The sequence below is a fragment of the Canis aureus genome, chromosome 12 (assembly GCF_053574225.1).
Source record: "Canis aureus isolate CA01 chromosome 12, VMU_Caureus_v.1.0, whole genome shotgun sequence".
Classification (NCBI taxonomy): Eukaryota; Metazoa; Chordata; class Mammalia; order Carnivora; family Canidae; genus Canis; species Canis aureus.
The window spans coordinates 58151301-58179090 of NC_135622.1; the positions used below are offsets into that span (position 1 = coordinate 58151301).

General features: G+C 38.3%; 1 protein-coding gene and 1 long non-coding RNA gene across 5 annotated transcripts in view; one reads left to right on the forward strand and one right to left on the reverse strand.

The window, feature by feature from the left end:
* TAF1B (TATA-box binding protein associated factor, RNA polymerase I subunit B) overlaps positions 1-27790 on the reverse strand; it is a 63925-nt gene that overhangs the window by 24299 nt on the left and 11836 nt on the right. For 2 of the 3 annotated variants that reach the window (XM_077844164.1, XM_077844165.1), the window contains 3 exons: positions 24861-25014; positions 18845-19001; positions 12520-12619 (listed from right to left, as the gene is read on the reverse strand). In XM_077844164.1, coding sequence (XP_077700290.1) covers positions 12520-12619; positions 18845-19001; positions 24861-25014 — 411 coding nt within the window. Of the gene's footprint in view, positions 1-10456; positions 10533-12519; positions 12620-18844; positions 19002-24860; positions 25015-27790 lie in introns of those variants that run through there. The other variant, XM_077844166.1, reaches the window with a different exon arrangement.
* LOC144281277 (uncharacterized) lies at positions 18895-21366 on the forward strand. Of its 2 annotated transcripts, none has more exons than XR_013349818.1 (4): positions 18895-19219; positions 19551-19655; positions 20521-20617; positions 21191-21366. It is a non-coding gene; the product is annotated as an uncharacterized LOC144281277 (long non-coding RNA). The 2 variants fall into 2 exon arrangements; XR_013349817.1 differs by having other exon boundaries at positions 18896-19219; positions 20521-20614.

Below are 27790 nucleotides of genomic sequence, written 5' to 3' on the forward strand. Positions count from 1 at the left end.
AAAGGACTAGAACACTACCAACGCTGCTGCATCTACCAGTAACCTCCTTCCCTACCCTTCCCTCTGCTTCCCCTCCTTTTACATGTATAACTAGTATCCTGAATTTTGCTCATCACAAACTTACTTTTTAAAAAATACTATCATACACGGGCAGCCCAGGTGGCTCAGCGGTTTAGCGCAGCCTTCAGCCCAGGGCGTGATCCTGGAGACCTGGGATCAAGTCCCATGTGGGGCTCCCTGCATGGAGCCTGCTTCTCCCTCTGCCTGTGTCTCTGCCTCTCTCTCTCTGTCTCTCATGAATAAATAAACATCTTAAAAAAAAAAAGATCCCCAACTTACTTAAAAAAAAATACTATCTTACACTAAACATACCTAAATAAATATACTTAGTTTACCTTCTTTTTGAGCTGAATACAAATGGCAACATACTGTGTATGTATAGTTTGTGAATATTGCCATTTATACTCAACAGAATGTTTTTTAGATTCATTTTGCTTGTGGCTGTAGCTGTTTAATATACTAGCATCTGAATGTCACATTTTATCCATTTTCCTGTTGACAGACATTTAGATGGCTTCTACTTTTGTTTGCTTTTTTTCATTACCTAGCTGCCTTCTTTAGGCTTTTATCACCAAATACAAAACTCCATCAATAAAGAACTAGTTAAGTAAACTATGGCATATTGTATAGTGCAGTTCTTACAAAAATGAAGAGTTAACTAAATTGTAGTTATATAAGACAGTATCTCTATTCTTAGAAAATATACACTAAAAAATTTAGGGGTAATGAGCCATGATAAATATAACTTACCCTCAATGATGCAGAAATAGAATTGTGCAGATACTCAGACCAATAGACAGGCAGTGAGAATTGCACAAATGATAAAACAAAATGGGATAAAATGTTAACAGCAGTTGAATCTGGGTTAAGGAAATATGGCTGTCCTTTGTACTATTTTCATTTTTTGCAACTTTTCTGTAAATCTAAAATTTTTTCAAAATAAAAAGTTTATTTCAAAAAATGGTAAGATATAAGCAGAAAAGGCAAAGTGCAATGGTTATTGTTACCAAGATATAATCTCATATTATTTTTATGTTTATACTTTCTACCAAAATCTCTATAAGAAATCACTCCCTTATCTTACCCTTGTCCCCTCACTCAAGATTAACTTAAAAATAGTTAAAAGACATTATCACTAGGGCAAGTATTTTGTGTAAACAAAAGCCTATAACCATGACCTTCCACTAATATGGTCCAGCGAGGGGAAAATTTTTAAGCAAAGATCAGACTAGTGATAACATTCATTAGTAGAGATTGTAGTTTTTTTTTTTTTTTAATCCAAGAATGGATGAGTAGTGAGATACTTTAGCCATTCAAGAAAGAATTCTCTTTTAGGTAACACTCCCCTAAAAAACATTTGAATATTGAATCTATTTCTAAATGTCTAAAAATTAGTATTTGGCACTTCCATTTCTGCCCATCAAGGAAACCGACTTCCCACTATAAACAGAGAAGTGGAAAAATTCATGAAATAACAGTTTTAGGCAATGGACAACAGGAAGCATAGGACTATAATCCCTGAAATAAGAGAAGTAAAAGGCCTAAGTTTACTGCCTGGAGGCAGCTTCCAAACTGTAGTGCAGGGAGCCAGGGAGTGAAACAGAGCCCTGTGGTCTTGCTGATTCAAGGAGACAGAGATTGGAGCTCCCAAAAGCTGAGGTGGCTACACTTTGCAGGCAGAGTACCAGCAAGGATAAAGCCACATACAGAGAAAACTCTGGAGATCTGCAGAGATCCTCTCAAGTCTTTGGCTGAGTACTGATCCATGCATGTGTGAGGAAATACCTCAGGCCAAGAAAAAAAAAAAATCATTGGATTCTTTCCAAGTGAATGCAAACAATTCCCAGAGCTCATACAAGGCACCAGCTGCAGTGGAAAGACTGTGTTAATAACACTGGGGGCACTGGATAAAGCCTTCTGAGGGAACATGCCATAGTAGAAGGGGTAAGTCCCAGAATAAAGGCCCTGGGCCAGCAATGAAACAGCTTTAAAACAAGCTTCTACAGGATCAAACTGATTTCTATGTTACATTACACCAGAACTAAAATGCAGTATTCAACAACATAAAATTTACAATGTCTGCATCCAATCAAAAATTACCAGGGATGAAGAGAAGCAGGAAAACATGACACATAATCAAGAGATAGACCAATCAATAGAAACATACGCAGCAATAACAGACACAATAGCATAAGTAGACAAGAACCTTAAAACATCTGTTAATAAATATTGTCAATGCACTCAAAGAGATAAAAGAAAACAAACATAATTAGGGAAATGGAAAAAATAAACTAAAATGAAACTTCTAGAAAAGCACAGGATCTGAAATAAGAAATACATTTATTGGGTTTAACAGCAGATTAGACATTCAAAAACTAAAAATCAGTGAAACTGAAAACTTGACTACAGAAACTGTCCAAAACAGAACACACTGAGAAAGAAGATATAAAAAACAAACAAAAAACAGAAGTCTTAGTGAACTGTGGGCACTATCAAATGGTCTAACATGTAATTGGTATTCCAAAAAAAAAAACAAAAACAAAGGGAAGATAGAAAAAAATATTTGAAGAAGTAATGAATGAAAAATTTCCAAATTTGATGAAAACTATACACCCACAGACAATGAATTCCAAACAGGAAACATAAAAAAAAACCATGCCAAGGTACATCGCAATCCAACTGATGAAAAAGAGTGATAAATAGAAAATTTTAAAAAGCAGCTGGAGGAAAAAAAAAACACATTACATAGAGAATAGAAAAGATAAGACTGACAGAATGGAAAAGATAAGAATCAGAAATCAGGCAGGCCTATTTCTGACAAGCCCACAGCTAACAGTATATATATATATACTCAATGATGAAAAGCTAAAAACGTTTCCTCTAAGATCAGGAAAACAAGGATGCCTACTCTCGCCACTTTTATTCAAGATAGTATTAGAAGTCCTAGCTAGAACAATTAGGCAGGAAAAAGAAATAAAATGCACCAAATCAGAAAGGAAGAAGTAAAATTGTCTCTATTTGCAGATGACATGGTATTACATCTAGAAAACACTAAAGACTCCACCAAAAAACTATTAGAACTAGTAAAGAAATACAGTAAATTGCAGGATACAAAATCAATATATGAAAATCAGTTGTTTCTATACACTAACAGAAAACTATCAGGAAGAGAAATTAAGAAAACAATCCCATTTACAATGGCATCAAAAAGAATTAACAGGCACCTAGGTGGCTTAATTGGTCAAGTGTCTGCCTTTGGCTTAGGTCGTGATCCCAGGTTCCTGGGACTGAGCCCCACATCAGGTTCCCTACTCGGTGGGGAGCCTACTTCTCCCTCTCCTCCCTGCTTGTGCACTCTCTTGCTATTTCTCTCTCAAATATATAAATAAAATCTTAAAAAAAAAAAAAAAGAATAAAATACCTAGGAATAAATTTAACCAAGGAGGTAAAAGATCTGTAAACTGAAATCTATAAGGCACTGATGAAAGAATTGAAGACACAAATAAATGGAAAGATATTCTGTGCATGTGGATTAGGATTACTACTGTTAAAATGTCCATACTCCCAAAGCAATCTACAGTTCAATGCAATTCCTATCAAAATTCCAATAGCATTCTTCACAGAAGTAAAAAAACAAAACAAAACAAAACAAAACAACACACACAAAAACACAAAAACATCCCCAAAACCCTAAAATTTGTGTGGAATCACACAAGACCCCAAGTAGGCAAAAACAATCTTGAAAAAGAAGAACAAAGCTGAAGGTATCATACTTTCTGATTTCAAACTATGTAACAAAACTTTGGTAATCAAAATAGTATGGTAATGGCATAAAAACAGACACATAGATCAAAGAAACAGAGAGTCCAGAAATAAACCCATGCATATATGGTCAATTGATTTACAACAAAGGAGCTAAGAACATACATAGGGAAAGGATAGTGTCTTCAATAAATGGTGCTGGGGGCAGGGGCACCAGGGAGGCTCAGTCAGTTAAGCATTTTTCTTTGGTTCAGGTCATGATCCTGGAATACTAGGATTGAACCCTGCACTGGGCTCCCTCCTCAGTAGGAAGTCTGCTTCACCCTTCCCTTCTGCCCTCCTCTGTGCTTGTGCTCTCTCTCTTGCTCACTCTCTCAAATAAAAAAATACATAAAATCTTTTATAAAAAGATTTAAAACAATCTGCTGGGAAAACTGGACAGCCTCAAGCAAAAGTATGAAACTGGACCACTATTTAACACCATACACAAAAATCAACTCAAAATTGATTAAAGACTTAAATTTAAGACTTAAAACCATAAAACCCCTAGAAGAAAACACAGGAGGTAAGCTTTGACAATGGTTTTAGAAATGAGTTTTTGGATTTGATACCAAAAACAAAGACAACAAGAACAAAAATAAATAAGCAAGACTACATCAAACTAAGAAGCTTCTGTACAGCAAAGGTAATCAACAAAATGAAAAGGCAATCTATGGAATGGGAAGAAATATTTACAAATATGGTATTTGATAATGAGTTAATATCCAAATAATATAAAGCACTCACACACCTTTATAGCATTAATACTCCAGTTAAGAAAAGAATAGAGGGGGCTGCCTGGGTGGCTCAATGAGTTGGGCATCTGCATTCAGCTCAGGTCGTGATCTCAGGGGTCTTAGGGTTAAGCACCCTGTTGGCCTCCCTGATCAATGGGGAGCCTACTTCTCCCTCTCCCTCTGCTCCTCCCAGTCACTTGTGCTTGATCTCTATCTCAAATAAATAAAATCTTTAAAAAACATAAAAATAAAAAATAAAAAATGAACAGAGGAACTAAATGGACATTTTCCAAAGAAGACATAACAATGACCACCAGGTATATGACTCAATATCACTAATCATTGGGGAAATACAAATCAAAACCACAATGAGATGTCACCTCACACCTGTTAGAATGGCTACTATCAAAAAAACAAAGTAACCGGTGTTGGTGAGATTGTGGAGGAGGAGTACGATAAAGGAACTCTTGGGCACTGTTAGTGGGAATGTAAATTGGTACAACTATTATGAAAAATAGTACGGAGGTTCCTCAAATTAAAAATGTAGTTACCATATGATCCATCAATCCCATTTCTGGGTATACATCCAAAGGAAACGAAAACAAGATCTCAAAAAGATAACTGCACTTTCATGTTCATTGCAGCATTTTTCACAATAGCCAATATACTGGCTAAGTGTCCATCCACAAATGAATGGATAGAGAAGGTATGAGATACACACACACACACACACACACACAATATAACATTATTCAGCCACAAGGAAAAAGGAAATCTTGCCATTTGTGATGGCATGGAAGGACCCTGAAAGCATTAAGCTAAGCTGAATAATCTAGAGAAAGACAAATACTTCATGGTATCCTTACATGTCAAATCTTAAACACAACAACACCCCCATCAAACTCATAGAAACAGTGAGTAGAAAAGTGGTTGCCAGGGGGTGGGGGTTGGAGGAACACAGAGAGGTTGGTAAAAGAGTACAAACTTTCAGCTATGGATAAGGTCTGAGGATCCAGTGTAAAAACATGGTGACTGCAGTTGAAAACACTGTACTATGTGATTGAAATCTGCTAGGAAGGTAGAATTTAAATGACTTCACACACACACACACACACACACACACACACACAAAGAGACAACTATGTGAGGTGATGGATGTGTTAACTCAATGCGGGAATCCTTTCTCGAGCTATATATAGAGCAAATCGCCATGATGTACATTCAAAATACCTGAACATTTTGTCAATTAAACTTTAATAAAGCTGGGAACAAGAGGAGTGGAGAAAGAAAAAAACCAGGCAGGCCTGTAGAAAATGAAACATCTTTAAAGTGCTGAAAGAGGGGATCCCTGGGTGGCTCGGCAGTTTGGCGCCTGCCTTTGGCCCAGGGTGCAAATCCCTGAGTCCCGGGATTGAGTCCCTGAGTCCCGGGATCGAGTCCCGCGTTGGGCTCCCGACATGGAGCCTGCTTCTCCCTCCTCCTGTGTCTCTGCCTCTCTCTCTATGTCTATCATGAAAAAATAAATAAATCATTTTTTTTAATAAAAAATAAAAATAAAGTGCTGAAAGAAATTAGGTACAAACCCAGAATTCTGCACTAGTGAAAATATCTTTTCAAAAATGAGGACAAATAAAAACATTTTTAGACCAAGAAATGCCAAAAGAATTCACTGCCAACAGATCTGTACTGTAAGATATATTAAAGGAGTTTTTAGACAGGAAGAGTGCCAGAAATAGCAAATATGTAGGTAAATACAAAATCATTTTACTCGTTTTAATTTCTTAAAAAGATAAATGAATTTTTAAAGCAAAAATAATCCAATGCATTGTGAAAATTATAACAGATAAAAGTAAAATGTTTAGGGGGACCTGAGTGGCTCAGTTGTTAAGCATCTGACTCTTGATATTGGCTTAGGTTATGATCTTGGGATTGTAAGACAGAACCCCACGTTGGTGCCATACTCAGTGGCAAGGTCTGCTTGGGATTCTTTCCCTCCCCTTCTCCCCGGCCCCCCAGCTCTCTGTCTCCTTCAAATATAAGTAAATAAATAATGAAAAAAAAAGTAACATGTCTGACACTAGAGGATGAGAGCAAGGAAGTGAAAGTATATTGCTGAAAGGGTCCTACACTAGTATTTGAAGTAGACTGTGATAAGTTAAAAATGAATGTTATAAACTCTAGAGCAATCACACACACTAAAAAACCCCCACAGAGGTATAGTTAATATATGGAGTGGAGATAAAATAGAATCATAAAAAAAGTCAATTCAAAAGAAGGCGGGAAAAGAAAAAAAAACAGAAGACTAAATGGAACAAATAATAGCAGGATGGTATATTTAAACCCAATCATATTTATAATTATATTAAATGCCAATGGTTAAACATATAATTCTAAGGTAGATAATATCAGACTGCATAAAGAAACAGCTGTAATCCTAGGATGCTGGAGATTTTAATATACCTCTCTTGGTAACTAATAGGATGAGTAAAAATTAGTATTTGAATGGTTTCAGAGCAACTATAAAACATGTAAGTAAATATAAAAAACTCATTTTGTTTCTTAATTTACAAAATTTAAGTTTCAAATTATAAAAACTTAGGAGGGGCAGAGAACAGTCTAGATTCGATACCATAGTAAGAACATAGTATTCCAGGCTGACACTCCAAATCACCAGAAATGAATGTGGATATAACTGCAGGCACTCCTTCCCATACTGCCCATAGGAAGGCAAAGCCAATCTTAGCTTAAGACTTAAGCGAGGCTTCTGGGAAATATAAGCCACACTGGCTACAAGAGTAGTAGTCCCATGGTTCTGTGCATTATGTCACTCCTGCAGTCATTTCAACATTTGGCAATAGTGGACAAGGTATTGTCTGAAAGGACAAGGTATATATTTTTTGAAATAATTATTTTTATAGAGTGAAATTTGAGTGTCTATGTGAGTATAAAATGAAACCAAATTTCTTAATTCAAAAGAAAATTACTGGTTACCTACCACTCTCAAACATATAAACTCAGCCCAGGAAGCAATATCCTTTGCAAGAAGCTGAATTTATGTAACCAAAATTATAAAACACTGTAATGAAAAGCAAGAGTCATCCATGAACTTCCTGGCACCTCCTTGTAGCAAACTTAGAAATAGGCATATTCAAAGATGTTTTTTTGTTTATAACAGAGCTCTATTTTGTTATTTTTTAAAGATTTTATTTATTTATTCATGAAAGAGAGAGAGAGAGAGAGAGGCAAAGACACAGGCAGAGGGAGAAGCAGGCTCCATGCAGGGAGCCTGACGTGAGACTTGATCCCAGGACTCCAGGATCATGCCCTGGGCCAAATGCAGGCTCTAAACCGCTGAGCCACCCAGGGATCCCTATAGCAGATCTTTAAAATGCAAATCTTAATTTCCAAAAACAATACATTTTTTTCTTCCAAGTAGCTTGAGGATAACTCTTAATCTTCTCCACAGAGAAAAAGTTTTTCTATCCTGGGACCTAGAAGGAATGTCCATTTCAATGTCTATCATATACCTGCATTTTGAAGATATTATCTCATATAATCCTCATGAAAACCCTAATTAAGTAGAGGTTTACCTATTCCCAAATCACATTTTTTCTTAGGCCTGTTCCCTTACTAAAGAACAAAGAAAATGGACCAAGTGATGTCTAAATTTCCCTTCAGCTTTAATATTTTATGATCCCATATAAAAGATTCTGGTGTTTATTCCTGAGAAGCTTACAATTTGGTTAGGGAGTTAAATACAAGTAAGTAATTTCAGGCACCAGCAAAAAGTACAAATAACCTCAACCAAGCAAAAATTATCAATATAACTTGAGTGGTGAATGGTTCCGAGAAATCAGGCTAAAGCTCAGTTACAACATAAGATACAGAATGTACTGGAGGCTAAGGGAGAGGAGAGGGATGGGGAGAGGCAAGGGAGAGAAGGGTAGATGGAGAATAAGGGAGGGAAAGATAATTTTTTGTTAGCCAAGACTACACTGGGGAGATTAATACAAAAAATGATAACAAATGTAAAGACACCAAGAATTACTGAACTAAATGTCTTTTCCTTTTATTTTTATTTTTTAAAATATTTTATTTTATTTTATTTTTTAAATATTTTTAATTTTTTTTTTAATTTTTATTTATTTATGATAGTTACAGAGAGAGAGAGGCAGAGACACAGGCAGAGGGAGAAGCAGGCTCCATGCACCGGGAGCCCGACGTGGGATTCGATCCCGGGTCTCCAGGATCGCGCCCTGGGCCAAAGGCAGGCGCCAAACCGCTGCGCCACCCAGGGATCCCTTTAAAATATTTTATTTATTTATTCATGAAAGACACAGAGAGAGAGAGAGAGACAGAGACCCAGGCAGAGGGAGGAGCAGGCTCCATGCAGGGAGCCTGATGTGGGACTCGATCCCGGGTCTCCAGGATCACGCCCTGGGCCGAAGGCGGCGCTAAACCACTGAGCCACACAGGGATCCGCATGTCTTTTCCTTTTAGCAGAACATTTAAACAAGGCTCAGATGACTAGCTACGACCAATTTTTTAGCAACTAAATTTGAAATTACTAATTAGTGAATTATACAGGTTCTCAAATCAATCATTAAAAAAAAAAAAAAAAAAACCCTTCTATGTGGCAGTTTTAGGGTAGATTCAGTTATAGTCCAAGGCATGCCCAGGAAATCCAGACACGTCTCACTGAGCATGGGATGCCATTTAAGAAGATGAAAAACCAATCAATCTTGAGTGCAGGCTGGTTCTGAAACTAAAAACTTGTGTTTTTCTTTTCCTAGAGGCAAACAGAGGTGGCACGGGGCACTTTGTACTTTGTAAATACCTCCCTGACTTTCAAGTTCAGCTATCCCACCACATCTCTGACAAATTACTTGGGGTCTGGATGCGGACTAGAAGAACAGGATGTGTCCTCTGTGTCCCCAGTCCTTTAAATAAATTATTGCAACCCTCCACAGTTACAGAATGAATAAGTCACCAGAATAAGATGTATAGCATAGGGACTATAGTTGTGATACTGCAGCAGTGTTGTATGGTGACAAATAGCAGCTATGCTTGTGCTGAGCATAGCGAAAATGTATAGACATGCTGAATCACTCTGTTACACCTGAAACTAATGTAATGTTGTATGTCAAGTATGTTCAAATTTTAAAAACTAAAATAAAAGATAAATTATCAGAATCCTGTCCAAGCTAAGAAAAAATAGACTAATCTCCCATCTTTCAGGAAGGCTCCCTAGCCTGTGCTTCATGCCAGAACACATGGTTTGCACATTGTCACTTCTAGCCTGGACTATCTTTCAGTTGGATCCTCTATACCCTGTCTTTTGGTTCTGGTTGCCATCTCTACCACAGGGCCACCTCTTGGTTTTGGTAACCAGTCTAGAGCCTAGTGAGGGGCCTGAACTCAAGACCTGAGATCAAGACCTGAGCTAAGATCAAGAGTTGGACACTTAACCAACTGAGCCACTCAGGAGCCTCCAAGTCCAGAGCTTCTTTACTATCTCAATAACCTACTTCCACTTCCTGCCCCTGTTCTCCCTGTCCCACCCCTCATTGCTTGCTTGGTACAGTCCCACTTTTTTTGTCTCCCTACAAACCAAGGCTGCCTTGGCCATGCTGGATTATGTTCATTGTGAGAGTACCAGGCAAGTTACCTAATTTCTCTGTGTCTCAGTTTCCTTATCTGTAGAATAAGCATAATAATAATATGTATTTCACAGGGTTGATATTAATAATAGGAGTTTATAAAATATGTAAAACAGGGCCTACCTGAAAAAGCACTACCACTATTATTATTTCTTCTTTGTTTTTATCAGGTTAAGAGGTAGATGCAGCCATACCCACCTTCCCTGTGCTGCCCATGGATGTGGGCCACTGCAAGTGCAAGCGCGCATGGAGCTCGTCCCATCATCAATCCTGGCTGTAAAATAAATGAGGACTACATGGAAGCAGCCCTGGGAACCCACCTCCAAACTTGCTTTCTCTCTCTAAATCCATAGAACTGCTCCTGCATGAGTTGTTCTGACAGTGGAGTCATTTCTAGTTTAAAATTCTAATGTTCCCTACAAATCATTCGTAGTGATCAATACTCTAAATTCAATGCAGATGTAAAATGTTACAGAATGTTGCAAGCTTGTTTATCTGCATTTCCAATCATCCATAACTTCTGGCTCAATGCTTCAAAATTAGTATTTTATATAATTATATTTTCATAGCACCTACTTAAGGGTTTAGAAGAACCAGTGTATAAAGAAGGGCAGAATGGCAGGCAAACAGCCAAAGATGATACAGGAGCAAAAAGCTGCAAGTACTACAGTCCCAAGTCTGGGACCACCAACCATATGGCCTTGGCATTCATTCTGTCTTCCTGAAGTGTTTGCTCATGTGTAAAACTGAGATGACAGTGAACCACGATTATGCAGAGGTTTAGTAAGGATCACAAATGTCTCTTGAATTAAACTACAAACAACAGAAGGCTGTGAAGGTTAGGAAAGCCTATAAAAAAATAATTCCTTGGGATCCCTGGGTGGTGCAGCGGTTTGGCGCCTGCCTTTGGCCCAGGGCGCGATCCTGGAGACCCGGGATTGGATCCCACGTCGGGCTCCCGGTGCATGGAGCCTGCTTCTCCCTCTGCCTGTGTCTCTGCCTCTCTCTCTCTGTGACTATCATAAAAAATAATAATAATAATAATTCCTTAAGTGGCCAAATGGTAATATTTAATGTCAATATTTAAGATACTGAAAAGCTTCGGATGAAGAACAAAGAGAAGATAATCTTTGAGCACTATAAATAGTGATAAAGACTCATAATTAAAGGACAGAAGTCCTTCCACTGGAGACCTCTGAAAACAGATCTAGAAAAAGACCAACAAGTAAACAACTTATTAAAATAGTACCTCTTGGGGATCCCTGGGTGGCGCAGCCGTTTGGCGCCTGCCTTTGGCCCAGGGCGCGATCCTGGAGACCCGGGATCGAATCCCATATCAGGCTCCCGGTGCATGGAGCCTGCTTCTCCCTCTGCCTGTGTCTCTGCCTCTCTCTCTCTGTGTGTGACTATCATAAGTAAATAAATAAAAAATAAAATAAAATAAAATAAAATAGTACCTCTTGAAACAAAAGAATAACTTTCTTCTCTTTTCTCAAAAGCAACATAGTATGCAAATAACAAAAAGCTTTTTTAAAAAATTTGAAATTACGGGGCAGCCCTGGTGGCTCAGCGGTTTAGCGCCGCCTTCAGTCCAGGGCATGATCCTGGACACCCGGGATCGAGTCCCACGTCGGGCTCCTTGCACGGGGCCTGCTTCTCCCTCTACCTGTGTCTCTGCCTCTCTCTCTCTGTGTGTCTCTCATGAATAAATAAATAAAATCTTTAAAAAAAATTTTTGAAATTACCTAAATGTCTCTATAGAAAACTTCTAGGGATCTCTGGGTGGCTCAGCGGTTTAGTGCCTGCCTTTGGCCCAGGGCGTGATCCTGGAGTCCAGGGATCAAGTCCCACATAGGGCTTCCTGTGTGGGACCTGCTTCTCCCTCTGCCTGTGTCTCTGCCTCTCTCTCTCGTGTCTCTCATGAATAAATAAATAAATAAATCTTAAAAAAAAGAAAAAGAAAGAAAACTTCTAAAGTTTAATCTCACCCAAACACCTATTGACAGTGCTCGCACCTCACACCACAGCTACATGTTCAGGACAACCGAAAGGATTAGAAGAGACCACATGAGGAAAATAAAAAATAATAATTCCACTCCTCATTAAATTATAATTAATGTTCTACATATACACAGAACAAAAACTAGATGCCATTTTCTAAAACTTCCAACACCAAATAATAAGTCAAGAAATAGAAATTATACTATATTATTTTTGTGTCTTATTAGTGAGTACAAAGTAAAAAAGAAATAATAACTTGCCTCTATGGCAAAGATTCCTTTGTCACGCCCATATAATTTCATCTCTTCTGGAAAACGCTGGAAAGCATGTATGTAAGGAATATGGCCCTCTTCAACAAATCTGCATTTTAAAAAAAAAAGCGTTAATAAGAGATATGCACTGACTTAGCAAAGTGGGATAAAAGCTGAGGATGTGTTTCAAAGATCAGGTGAGAACCAGTTAAAAATGTTCCATCTGCCATGTTTTTAAGGATGATAAATCTGAAAAGATCTATTATTCTCTGTACCCATGTGTGGAGAAAACATTTAGCCAATTATCTAATGGTATCTTAAGTTTCTAACTAACTAGATGAAATATCTCTACAAAGTATGTATTCTTTTTTGTGAATTCACCACCAAGCTTGCAACACAGCATCCTTCTATCTCTGGCTCCCCTCACATGATTGGCATCTACTCTTCTAAATCACTTCCTTGGGGAGACCCTCCTTGATCCATTTTCCTTGTTGGAAAACCTCCCTTGTCTACCTGCCTGTCCTCAGTACCTATCATAGTAGACAGTAGATGCTTGCCCTCAGAGATATTTAAGGGAAAGGACCTTGCTCATTTGTTTATCACTCCATCCCAACATCCAGTACACAGCAATTAATCAAATATTTTGAGTAAATTATTGAGTTTGAAGAAAATAGCACATATATATAAGTACATATTTATTTACAATTCATTCATTAAGTCAACAGAAATTTATTAAGTACTAAAACTCAGCACTACTTGAAGCTGTGGGCACACAGCAGTGAACAAAACAGGAAAATATTCTTGTTCCCAAGGAGTGTATGTTCTCATGAAGGAAGATAACAAAACAAATGGATGAAATCTATAGTCTCTTAAGTAAGAAAAGATGGTAAGGAGAAAAATAAAATAGGGAAGAACATGGAGTGAAGAATGGTGGTACTGCAATCTAGGCCATATATATGTATCTATTAGATTTTTAAAATATGAAAATGGTTAAGGAAAATAAGATAAAGACAGGAATAAGTTAATATACAAATGTTTTGCATTAAACTCTTTCTTGTTGGGGTGCCTGGACATCTCAGTCACTTGAGCATCTGCCTTCAGCTCAGGTCATGATCCCAGAGGGGCTGGGATCGAGCCCCGTGTTGGGCTCCCTGCTCAGCAGGGAATCTGCCTCTCTACCCCCCAACTCGCTCACGCTCTGTATCTTTCCAGCGTTTTCCAGAAGAGATAATAAACAAACAAATAAATCTTTAATAATAAAAAATTTTGTTCTTGTTCAAGCTAAACTGACATCTAGCTTCTGGCTTTCTGTGTGTGAAAGAATAACATTGCTTCAGCTTTAATTTCAAATTAAAAATGTGACTTCCTCAATCAGAGAAGGACAAACATTATATGGTCTCATTCATTTGGGGAATATAAAAAATAGTGAAAGGGAATAAAGGGAAAAGGAGAAAAAATAAGTGGGAAATATCAGAGAGACAGAACATGAAAGACTCCTAACTCTGGGAAACGAACTAGGGGTGGTGGAAGGGGAGTTGGGCGGGGGGTGGGAGTGACTGGGTGACGGGCACTGAGGTGGGCACTTGACAGGATGAGCACTGGGTGTTATTCTATATGTTGGCAAATTGAACACCAATAAAAAATAAATTTATTTTTTTTAAAATGTGACTTCTTTAACTTTTTAGTCTACTGAAAGTTGAGAATTAAAGTAAATATTATATAAAAATGGTGTTTTATGAAGTTTAATGATAAAGCATGCTTCTTTAGAACAGTCCTACAGGGAAAACCATCCTCACCTAGGTTTTCATTCATTTCTTTCATTTACATGAAAGTATTTGTGCATAGTGATCAGTATTCATATTATTATGGAACTACATTCTTGGTTTAATATTATTTTATATATAGGATATATTGCATGCTTATCATTTTTATAACTATGTAGTATTCCACAATGTTAACAGATTTACAATTTTTGTAGTCACTGCTCCGGTGTGACAATATACATATGCTTGCCCTGTGTTAGGGGTTAGTTCAGAGTCAATAGAACATGAAGAGTCCCCACCATGGCCCTAGCAAAACAGGCAGTGGCCCACAGAGGCACAGGCACAGTGCTGCAGGAGCAGAGGGGGAGCAGAGACATCCACACACAGCAGTCTTGGGCATCTGGGGTTTTAACAACTTTCACCATTTCTAATAGTGCTGCTTGTAACCTCTTTCCAAGTTTGGTGGGTTTTCCAAAAATTTCCTTTTAGAAATATATATACTTTTCCAAAGAATAGCTACTGAATAAAAGCTCTGAATAATCTACTTCATTTTGTTAATAGTATCAGATGAGTCTCTGAATCAACCCAGGAAGTTGACAGAGACTAAAGTATCCCATATGCCCTTCCTGGCCATGTCCCCCCCAAAAAAAGAGTCTCATTTTATAATTTTGTTGTATTTTTCAAAAGTTTTAATCTGTGATAGACTGGAAATTTAACAAATTGGTTCTTTAAAAAAAAAAAAAAAGATTTTATTTATTTATTCATGAGACACAGAGAGAGAGAGAGAGAGGCAGAGACATAGGCAGAGGGAGAAGCAGGCTCCATGCAGGGAGCCTGATGCTGAACTCAATCCCGGGACTCTAGGATCATGCCCTGAGCTGAAGGCAGATGCTTAACCGCTGAGCCACCCAGGTGTCCCCAGATTGGTTCTTCATCACAAATAATTTAAGCAGCACTGCCCTGCAGTTAGGTTGTGTCTACCTGCAAAACATACCCAGAGCCCACTCAGCTTGTTCCATTTCTATTGCCACCATCCTCCTCCAGACCACTATCTCTTGCTTGAAATACAGCAAAAGACCACCTGGTCTCTCTGCTTTCACTCCTGCCTACCTAGAATCCATTTGCCTCATAGCTGCCTCCCTTGCTAAAATCTTCTATCACACTCAAAAGCCAAATTCCTAATGGGGGTTTCCTTCTGGAGTGATGATCTGGAAATAGAGGTGACAGTTGCACAACTTGTAAGTATCCTGAAAACCAGTGAATGGCACATTTAAAAGGGTGAATTTTACTGGACATGAATTATATCTCAATGAAAAAAAAAATCCAAACTCAGCCTGGCTCACAAAGACCTGTGCCTAGCCCCTGCTTATTAGCTCTCTGTCCTCACCTTCCTACTGCTTCTTCAAATTCTTATTCCTATCAAGCCTCCTCTGCTCCTTGATCACAGACCTGGATCTCACTTTAGGACTTGATGCTAGCAACTGCCTACCACACCCCCTGCCACCACTGCCACTGCCGCCGCCGCCGCCGCCGCCACCACTTGGAGTGCTAGTACTGCTGATACTCACTCACCTGCTGGCTCAACTCCCATTCAAAGTACTTCTCAGTGAGGCCTTCCCTAATGACCAGTCTAAAGTAGCCATCATCTGATTTCAATCTTCTACATTAACACTTCACTGTTTGATCATTTTTTATTCATTTAAATGCTCATCTGTTTCCTCTAGTCCTGAACTTCATGAGAGTAAGACTTTGTTCTATATGGTTTGCAACTGTGATTCAAGGATCTAGACTCTAGAACAATACCTGTACCTAGTAGGTGGTTCAATAAATATTTGTGGAATGAATACATATTGACTATTTTTATTTATTATTGTTTTTACCACTAAGTAGGTAGGGTTCTTTATTTTTTTTTTAAAGACTTATTTATTTGAAAGAGAGAGAAAGAGAATGAACGGGCAGGGTGAAGGGCAGAGAGAGGGGGAGAGAGAATCCCAAGCAGACTCCCCACTGAATGTAGAACCTAACTTGGGGCTTGATCCCACAACCCTGAGCCGAAATCAAGAATCAGATGCTCAACTGATTGAGCCACCTAGGCGCCCCAGACAGGGTTGATTAAAGTTTAAGAGTTATGAATTAATCCTAAGGACTATGGATGCAGCAAAGGAATTTAAACTGGAGAGAGACACGCTGGATGTATAAGATATATAATAAGTACTGGGGCCAGGATAATAATGTATTTCCCTCACATCAATGTTTTTTAAATACTTTTTTCCAAGTTTGGCAGTGGTTCTCAAACTTCAGCATCCATAAGAATCCGCTAGCTGAAAAAAAAAAAAAAAAAAAAAAAAAGAATCGGCTGGCTGGCTTATTAAAACAGAGATTGCCAGGCCCTACCCCCAGATTTTCTGATTCAGAAGATCAGAATGGGTTAAATTTGGTTAGAATTTTCATCCCTCATAAGTTGCCAGGTGATGCTGATGCTGCTAGTCAGGGAATCACAATCAGAACCTATGACTTGGGAGCTCTTTCTCTGAGAAAAACAGAAAGAGGATCAGTGGTAACAGTCCCCTTTCCTGTTGCTCCAAATACTAAGGCTCGGTTCCCAAATTTGTATGTCCAACAGAGCAAAATAAAAGCCCTCCAGCTAACTAGATCCAATCTCTATGAAGGCTCTTCAGAATTCTCCTTTAAGGGAGAGCAGGAAAGAGGGAGGAAGGGCAACAGAGAGGGAGACAGACAAATGTGTAGGATCTTACTCCCATCTTTCCAACCACATCTAATATTCTCTTTAAGAATAATTATGGGTAAAAAAAAATAAAATAAAATAAAAATAAAATAAAAAAAAAAAGAATAATTATGGGTGAATATTATTTTCTCCATCTTGTCAGGTCTCTAGGAATCTTGTTACTCCCTTATAGATTGCCCTGGGTAGTTGGACAGCCCCTTTACCCAGCTCTAGCGACATGATTTGATCAGTTTCTCTAAGACCCCTGGGCTATGGAAAGGAAAACGGACAGGAATGGCACAAGACTGAAGCACAGGGCCCACTTGGGAGGTTGCTAAGTAATGCAGGAGAAGATATGGAGGGGATGGGGAGAAAAATTGTTTCAAGCGTTGTTTTGGAAGTATAATTGACAGGATATGACTGACTATAGATGTGGAGAGAGGGAAGAGTCAGGGATGAATCTTAGGTTTCTGGATAGGAAGAAATGGAGTGTGTGATATTTATGAGGAAAGAAAACACTGGAGAAGGAGTTGGGTTGAAGAGAAAAATGATGAAAGATGAACCTCTTTTTGTCATACTGATTTTGTGATACCATAAAGACACCTAATAGTGTCCAACAGGCAGTTGTATGTATGAATATATGGGTCTGACTCTCACTAGACAAGTCCGGGCTGCAGATATAAATTTGGGCGTCGTCATCATCATATAGATGGTAATTAAAGCCTTGGGAGAAGATGAGATCACCCAATGAAGGCATATAGAACAAGGTGAGGTTTTTAACTTAATAGTAAAATTCACTGAATCATGTACTATCTGTATGCAGGGCAATCACCTCTGAGAAAAGCCTTGTTATTTGGTTGATGTGGCCAAATTCAAAGGCACTATCATCATTTACTGGAGGCATTTTATTTAATCAAAAGGCCTAGTACTGATGATGATGATGATGATGATGATGATGAAAACAAAACAATAACTAGCATTGAGTTCTTATTATGTGCTAGGCACTGTCCTGAGTGCTTTTCATGCAGTAGTATTACTGGAAGTAGTTACAACTCTGTGAAGTAGATGTTATTATCAGCTCCATTTCACCAAGGATGACACAGAGTCAAAGAGAAATTAAATAATTTACTTAAGGTCACATATAAATGGCATAGTCAGGATTCAAACCCAGGAGTCTGGTTCTAAATCTGTGCTCTTAAAATCCCTCTAGACATCGATTAAACCCAAATGTTAATATTTAGAATACATATAAAACAAGGGAAACATGAACATACTATGATTTTGGCACATCTTCTATTTAATGGGAAAGTCTTATACACAATGCCCTATTTACTCATTAACTATAAAACGCTATAAATTATCCTGAAAAAATGTAAATATTGACCATTCACTAACGGGTTTTTCTAATAGTTTTGTTTTTAGTTTACCTTACAAACACCGACAACCTATATTCTAGCTCTTACCAATACCAACATAAGCTGCTATGGAGCTACTAACAACCATTTGCCAATATTCAGCTCTTTCTTAGAAATGCAAAATAATTAATACTACCACTCAGGTACTTAAGTGTCACTTTTCATAGATCATTTTACTCATATTGCATAATTAATTTTCCAACTACTTGTGTAAGGTAAATACCATTATTTCACTATATAAATAAAGAAACCAAGGAGATGAATTACCAGCCAGAGGAGGATTATATTTTAGATCTAGAATTCAGCTACCCAATCTTTCCTGTCTCTTCCTCAATTTAAGCCTCCTTGTAAAATTCAAGATATCCAAAGGTTGTCCCCTGGTTCACACAGATAATCAGCAAAGACATCATCATACGAGAGGTCAAGCTTACCGCAAAAGATCTGAAAGAGTAATTGTCTCTCTTTGCCACAGTAATGACAGATAGCAAAAAGCAAGTGTCCTTGGCACCGTCATCTTCACGATTCCTTTCTCCTTTTGTAGCGAATATGTAACTCCATCAAGAGATCCAGAACAGATGGATGCTGTTTCTTAGGGGATAAATGGAGTTGTTTGTTTGTTTTTTTAACTTAAAAAGTAAAGTAACTGTTTGAACAACAAAAGAAGAAGAACAACAACAACAAGAAAAAAAAAAATCCAAAGAGGCATTTTCAATATCTTAAAATCAAGTTATAATTGATACAATCTTTAACAAAGAACAATTTGGCAATAAAGAACAATGACAGCTTAGAGGAAACTGACCAAAAAGGTAATTGCTGGTTCTTTATGGGAGTGGGATAAGTGGTGGTATGAGCTGAGATTCTAAAGAGGGATGTGACCTGCTTGAATTTTTTACAATGAATAGGAACAATTCTTCAAATAAAAGAATAAACAATTAAAGCAAAACAAAAAGTATGTAACTGCTCTTGATCCAGGCCCCAAGCCACATGTCCCTCTAAAGCTCTGAAATACTCTCCAAAACACTAGCTAGGGCAGCACCTCATCTCACTCTCATCCTCCAGGCACCTTAACCATAGGACCATTATTTTTCCTCCCTCATTCATTCAACACTCATCTCATTCTTTGTACCACCATTCTAGGTCTGGGGAAATGACAGGGAACAGCATCTTGTGTCCCTTGGAACTTCCATTCTAGTAATGAGAGATGGTCACTCAACAGGAAAAAATTACAACTGAAAGACAGTGGTAAGTGCTACACAGAATAGTAATATAGGGGCATACGAAGTGATGGGAAGAGGATATAGGTGATACTTTATATGGGTGGTCAGTGAAGCCCTTGGAGAAGATGGAATCTGAGCAGAGACCTAAATGAATTCAGAGTAAGTCTTGAGAATCTCAGGAAGAACACCAAGTTCATTAGCAGGAATGAACTTAAAGAAACAAGGGGACATGTGGGTGGCTCAGTTGGTTGAGTGACCGACTCTTGGTTTCGGCCCTGGTCATGGTCTCAGGGTTGTAGGTCCAGCCTACATAGGGCTCCGAGCTCAGCACAAAGTCTGCTTACGATTCTCTCCCTCTCCTCCTGCCCCTCCCCCACTTGCATTTTCTCTAAATAAAATCTCTTAAAAAAAACGAGCGGGGGGGGGGGGCGCGGTGGGAACAGCAAGAAAGCCAATGTGGTGAAAGCATCCTGGGTGAAAGGAAAGTAGTAGGAAATGATGTAAGAGGGCGCCTGGGTGGCTCAGTCGGGTAAGCATCTGATTCTTTTTTTTTTTTTTTTTTTTTTTTAGCATCTGACTCTTGATTTCAGTTCAGGTCATGATCTCAGGGTTGTGAGACTGAGCCCTGCATAAGGCTCTGTGCTGGGCGTGGAACCTGTTTAAGATTCTCTCTCTCCCTCTGCCTCTCTCCCTCTCCTGCTCTAAATGAAAGAAAGAGAAAGAAAGAAAGCAAGAAAGAAAGAACTATATTACACAGGGCTTTGTAGGAGGTCATCTTTTGTACTTTGGATTTTATTCTGGATATTATAAGGAGTTTCTGGAGAGTTTTAAAAAAGGGGAACAACCTGATCTCATTTGTGTTTTTAAAAAGCTCTCTCTGGCTGCTTTAGGAGAATGGAGCCATAGGAGGGCAAGAGTGGATATAGACCACCACCATCCAGGACAGCGATGACAAGCACTTGGACTGGAGTGGTAGCACTGCAGGTGGTGAGAAGTGGTTGGAATCTGGACATATTTTGAAGGCAGGGTCAGAAGAATTTGCTGGTGGATTGAATGTGAAGTAGGAGAGAAAAAGAGGAGTAGAAAATGTGATTCTGAGAGTTTAGGCCTGAGCAATAGGGAGAATGGAAATGCTATTTACGAGACAAGGAAGATAGTAAAAGAGCAGAGTTGATGGAAGAAATCAAGATTCAGAACTGCACGTGTTAAGTATAATGTCCTATTAACTATACAAATCGAAATGGTAAGTAGGCAGCTGAATATAAAAATCTGTAGTTAAAAAAAAATCTGTAGTTCAGAAGAGAACCTAGAGATAGAAATTTCTGAGTTGTCAGGATACAGCTGGTATTTAAAGCCAGAAGTAGGGTAAGTAGCAAGCAGGACTAAGAATGACCCCAAGTAAGAGACCCCATGCTTTCTTGGACAACTCTCTAAATTATTTCTCAAAATCCCTTTTTCCAAATCCTACAAATCCTTTCTTCATAGCATTTATCATTAACTGAACCTTTTTTTTTTAAAGATTTACTTATTTATTCATTCATTCATTCATTCGAGACACAGAGAGAGGCAGAGACCTAGGCAGAAGGAGAAGCAGGCTCCATGCAGGAAGCCAAATGTGGGACTCGACTCTGAGACCCCAGGATCATCCCCTGAGCCAAAGGCAGATGCTCAACCACTGAGCCACCCAGGCATCCCAATAATTGAACTTTTGAATAAATGTGTGCATTTACTGTCTAGCACCTCCCACTACAATCTAAGTCCCTTGAAGGCAGACAACCTTGCCCACCACTATGTCTCCAGTGCCTAGAGCAGGCTAGCACAAAGGAGGAACCCAATAAATATTTGATGACAAACAGGCTAGCAGTTCAAGATTTTCACCCTAGTGAAATGGTTTTTAAAACATGCAAAGATTCAAAGTCAAGGCATGTTGTAGCAGTACTGTTTATAATATGAAACAAATTTAAAACAACCAAAGTGAATAGAAATTTAATTAAATAACTCTATGCAATGGAATACTAATATCAATTCACTCAATGTTTAAGTCGGTGTTCTCAAGAGTATAGTCCCTAGACCAGGTGTATTAGCATGACCTGAGAACTTATCAGAGATGCAAATTATTGAGCCTATCTATCTGTGGTCTAAGAAGGATTCCAGTTGATTCCAAGGGAATTTAAAGTTTGAGGAGGATAGTTTTAAAAGAATTATAAGAATACAAATTTCAATAAAATATTATGTTAAAGTATACACATAGATATATATATATACAACAACTTGTAGAGGCTTTCAGTTAAGATGGCAGATTGAAAACACATAGTAGCCTCTGCTCTGTCTCCCTACAATTATATATAAACTCAAGAACAAACAACACAGAAAAGGAGACAATAGTAATAAAAATTTAAAAGCTAGAAAGCTTACGTGGAGGTGATTACTGCCTTAGCAGTGTCAAGAAAGCTGGTTCAAAGCCAGAAGAAGGGAAAACCATAAAATAAAATTTTTCCCTGGGGACTGCTAAAAAAAGCTCCCAAATTGGTTAAACCCTGGAAATTGGGTGAAAATAGGTCTAACACCAGAAAGATCGCCCAAAAGTCTGATTGAGAAGCAGTCAGACACTCAGACTCCTACCCCAACTCTATGTAGCAAATGTCTGCCTGCCCCTTCCTAATTGGAAGTTTCTCCTCTGGAGACAGTAAAACAAAGGGTCTCTGGAATAGGGCATGTCAGTCATATACACAATTAAGCATAGGGTATATTATTAAAAACAGGAAGATTAAGTGAAAGTGTACATATTGAGTACAGAGAAAACCCCCACCCTCTACACTCCCCTGAGGCCTTCTACCCACCCAGTTCCTAGAACAGCCAGGATTACACACTCCAAACAGATGACTCAAAGAGATTTCTCTTGAAAATCCTATCAGCTCAGGGGGAAAAGATTTAAAGATGATAATGCTGGAAGCTTGTTAAGAAAATAATCCAGCTAGATCATGCACAGCACAACTGACAAAACTCAGCATGGGTACAAGGCTTTCACTCAATTTTTTAGTCTCCATTTTTAAGAAGACTAGTCATATTAGGATCCTAAACATTTGAAGAAACCCTCTAATTCAAAAAGCAATGGCCAAAAGAATCAAGTCGGGGGAACATAATCAATAGCTTTATCAATATCCTCAGTAAAAAAAGAAAAGATGCGCCACATAAATGAGAAAGCAAACCAGGAAAGATGAAATACGATCAAGGAAATAAGGAATTTAACAAAAGAGGAGTAAGAGAATCTTCAGGATGTTGGTGAAGAGATACCAAAGATAGCTGGGTCATAGGTTTAGAGATATATCATTGTAGATTAGAGTAAGTCAGAAGTTCCACAAAGACTTCTTCCAGAAGATGAAATTGGTAGAATATCTAAGAAATTGAGAGATTTTCAGAAATGGGAGGGCATGTGGAAATACACTAGTAATAAATTATAGATTAGTAACAAGCAAATAGAAAACTAAACAAATAATGAGGCAATTACCAAATGTGGGAAAACAAAAAGATGTACAGAAAGTGTCATCATAAGCTATATGGCTCACACTAAATACTGGACTAGTAAAAAATTATAATTATATTGTGAAGATAGAGAAAGAGAAATGCACAATTGTCTGCTGATGACTACATGGGGACAGGGGCGGTGAGGAATGTGTGAAAGAGCCAAGACTTCATCTTCAATAATGGTAATTTAATAGCTAATTTCCCAAAGCAGAAATCAAGATATAGTATTAGAAGCTATGGAAATTGCAGAAGAGCAGAAAATGAATCCCTCTCGGGAAAAGCACATTTAGGGGAATAATGAAACAATGAAACATAATATTAAACATGAAACAATGAAAATAATATTTTCATAACAGACTTTGTAAAAGTCTTTTTGAATTATATCCATGTAAAATTCTGATTAGAAAATGTAAAGAATGAAGAAATAGTTCACATTTTTTGTAAAAATAAACAATAAAACTCTTTCCCTCTCTCCCTATAAACACATGAATAAAAAATTTTCTGGAATGATCTACCACAGGAAAGTGGTTATTTTCAGATGGTACACTGGAGATTTTTTCTTTGTGAATATTTGTATTTTATAGTTTTAAAATAAGGGTTATATTTGCAGTTACTTTAAACGTAAAAACTAAAACAAAGCTGTAAGGATCATCATTTACTAAAAAACAAACACACAAACAAAAACTCTTAACATAGGTAAACAACCATGGTGCTCTAAAAGGCTTGGATGATTTGAGAGTCCTAGTCATCTGGGACGGTTTTAGTTCAGGCTTGTCTGAAAGCATGGAGCTAGAAACCAGAGATTCACTGCTGCTCAATTACTCTATGATCCTAACTTCTTTACTTCTTTGGACACAGAAAGTAACTTATCTGATATCTGTGTCACTGTGCAATCCAGCAAGTAATGCGGATATACTGATAAAAGGAATTTTTACTCTGGAGGGCAAGAGGCTTGCAAAGCAGTAGTCCATACAAGAAAGGTTTTGTTGAAAATTTTATATAACCGCACAATCTAGTTACCCACAATCCCTAACACCAGTTTGGAAGCTATTTCCCAAAGAACCCTGTCAGCACACATCAAGATTCTAGTAATCTATAATAAGAACTTGGTCTGTTCTTTGAGGTCTGTTTTCTACCATGTTGCTTGGAAAAAAAAAAAAAAAAGTAATCTGGAAACAATAAAAATCACGAATATATCCTTTAAGAAGGTCTCTGTTACCTTAAGCATACTTCTTTTTTATTTAGAATTATGGAATTAAATCAGAAAGTAAAATTCACACACATACATATGATATAATAAGTTTTACTGCAGCCTATGCTTAGAAATTGGGCATATCATCTTTGATTCTTACCTATCTGACCATATGGCTAAGATCTACCATCTCTCTATTGCAACTTTTCTTTGAAAATTCTGAGCCCACACATATGTGATCTTTGTTGAGCTAGCTTCTTTCTCTCTGGATCCACATATTGTTAAATCTCCTTAAAAATCATACAAAAATACTCGTGTGGAAACAATGTACCTTTTTAAAAATTCCACTAAGGTTTCATTTATTTTACCTTTCTCCTAGCCATATTATTTAGCAAATCATTCTTTCTTGCTAGGCCAAGTTCCTTTCCTTGGAATATGAAAAGATTAGACTAAATTATTTTTAGGACATATTACTAGCTTTAAAATTCTAGGTAGTCTGATTCTCATTTTTACCTGATTGTGATGTTCTGCTGATGGGGAAAGGCTTCTGAGTGTGGCCATCAGGCTTAGAGTCTGTTCCACTTTCAACAAAAGAAGGGCAGCTAAAGTCACTCAGCAAGTCAGGCTCACTATCCCAGTCTGAATGACTTGGGTTATCTTCTAATACCTATTTGGAAAATAACATACATAAAATTATTACATAAGAATTTTTTTTAAGATTTTATTTATTTATTCATGAGAGAGAGAGAAGGGCAGAGACATACGCAGAGCGGGAGAAGCAGGCTCCATGAAGGGAGCCCGATGTGGGACTCGATCCCAGAACTCCGAGATCATGCCCTGAGCTGAAGGCAGCCACTCAATCACTGAGCCACCCAGGTGTCCCGCTTATTACATAGGAATTTAAAATGCAGTTAATTTCCATGAGCTTAACCAAGTCCTGCCCATCTGAAACACCACAGAGTAAACTATTCTAGAAAACTGCAACCATTTACCAAGTTCCTAAAACCAAAGGATCTTTAGCTCTGCAATGTGCTCCCTGGCTGCTCCTGGCGAAAGGCTACAGATAAAGGTGAGCAAGGAAACAGGCTGCCAGCAGACACATCAGGATTCCTTCTCCTCTAACATCTCTCCTATAGCCCTACTAGCTACACCAATAAAAACATCAATAATGACTCCTGCACAATGCTGGCTTCTCTTCACTGAGCCTACCTGGGAATTTTCACTTTGATCTTTGCTAATTCCATTTCTCCTACCTGGGTTATCTTTTCTTCTCTTTCTCTTCAATTTCTTATTTACTCTATCATGCTGTCTTTCTAACCAACTCTTCTTCAATGAGTTCTCGATTCCCTGAACTCATCTGGTACTTTACTATTTATAACACTTAATTGACAAGGATATACTATTTGATAGCACTGTTTAATTTTTTACACATATACTGTTGAAATGGTGGTCAGAGTGTCCCTAAGAAAGCCAGATGGCTGGCTACCCAAAGGCCTCATTAGCTGACATTACTTTGGGGAAATTGATCACAGTCAAAAAGCCATGTTATCAGCCACATGGACCAAAAGACTCAATCTTATCAACAGGAAGTAAAACTCATGTTAAGGAAACTCACAACAGAATAAGGAAAAAAAATCAGGGAAAAGATCCTCTCTCTACAGGTAAGCATATAAGACAAGGTATGCCATAAGACTGGCAAATAAGCATGGACTCAATGAGAAAACTGAAGCAATCACAGAAGAAAATGTCTACAAGCTTATGTAACCAACCATCTGCCAGGAATTTGACCACATACTCCAGTCTCTGATTCTTCTGGTTGACTATCCAAGCTCCCATCTAAAAAGCCAGTTTCGGAACACCTGGGTGGCTCAGTGGTTGAGCTTCTGCCTTCGGCTCAAGATGTGATCCTGGGGTCTTGGGATCATGAGTCCCGCATCAAGCTCCCTGCAGGCAGCCTGCCCTGCCTATGTCTCTGCCTCTCATAAGTAAATCAATAAAATCTTTTAAAATATATAATAAATAAATAGCCAGTTTATCCCTCTGCACCTAACGCCACCCTTTCTACTCAAAGACTATCCCTCATTTCTATTCTCTCTATTGAGAATTTCTTCTTTCCTATATCATTTCTATCAAGTACACAAATATGCTATCATTTATCTCACTTAAAAAAATGTCCTTGACTCCAGCTACAAAATAATTTCTGTGTATTTCTTCGCAGAAAAATGCCTTGGAAGAGTTATCCAGACTCGCCATCTCCAATTTCTCCCTTCTCAGCCTATCTTATACCTCATTCTAATCAAACTTGCAGCCCCACTGCTCCACTCATCCATTTTTAGCCCTTTCCCTTCCTGACTGGGAAGCTGTATTTCTCGGTTGATCACTCCCCTCTTCTTGAAATACTTTGTTCCTTGAATTCCAGAACACCCCCTCCTCACTCTCTAGGCTTCCTCCTAATTTACCAGTTGCTCCTCAGACTTCTTTGCTGGTTCTGCTTTTATCCCAGATATCTTTACCCTAGAGTGGCCCAGAACTCAGTCCTTGGTCCCCTTCTGTCTTCACTCCTTGTTAATGTCACCTGGTATTGTGGTTTTAAATACTACTTACTACATTGTTTTCAACTCTAAAGTACACTGCCTCTCCCCATATTTTAGTAGCCCTGACATCAGGGTGTATCTTACAACCAATGGTATGTCACAGTTTGATTTGCAGCATTATTTTCTTTCTTGGGGCACATCTTCCGAACAATGGCATTTAAGATTTGAGGATTATAATGTAGACTGACAACATCCAAATCTGGATCTCCAACAGTCCTCTTTCCTGAATTGAAGAGTTGTAAATCTGAGTACTTACAATTTCCTCTTAGGTGTATAACAGCTATCTCAAACTTAATGTGTCCAAAACCAAACTATACATCTTCCTGCTCCACCTGTTGCGTCGGGTCCCAAATTTGAGTCATCCTTGATAACTCCTCATTTTCTCTCACATCCTACATCCAATCCATCAGGAAATAATGATGACTCAATCCAAAGTTTATCTAGAATCTTAGCGCTTATCGTTTCCATTGCTACTACATGGCCCCAGCCACCACCATGTCTTATCTGGAAGAGGGCTTCTCAAACTTTAGTGTGCATAAGAAGCACCTAGGAACTGTGTTAAAATGCAGACTCTGATTCAGTAGGTCTGGGTGAGGCCTGAAATTCTGCATTTCTTCCCCTGGATAGCCTCATGGCTTATTCGCACCTAAGATTCCTCATCAGGGAGAGGAGACTTTCCCTGATCACTCCCCATGAAATAGCACTGATATTAGTGATTCATCAGCTGCATGTAACACTCAGTGCTCATTATATCAAGTGCCCTCCTTAATGCCCATTCCCAGTTACCCCATCCTTCCCCTCCTCTCCTCCAGCAACACTCAGTTTGTTTCCTAGAGTTAAGAGTCTCAT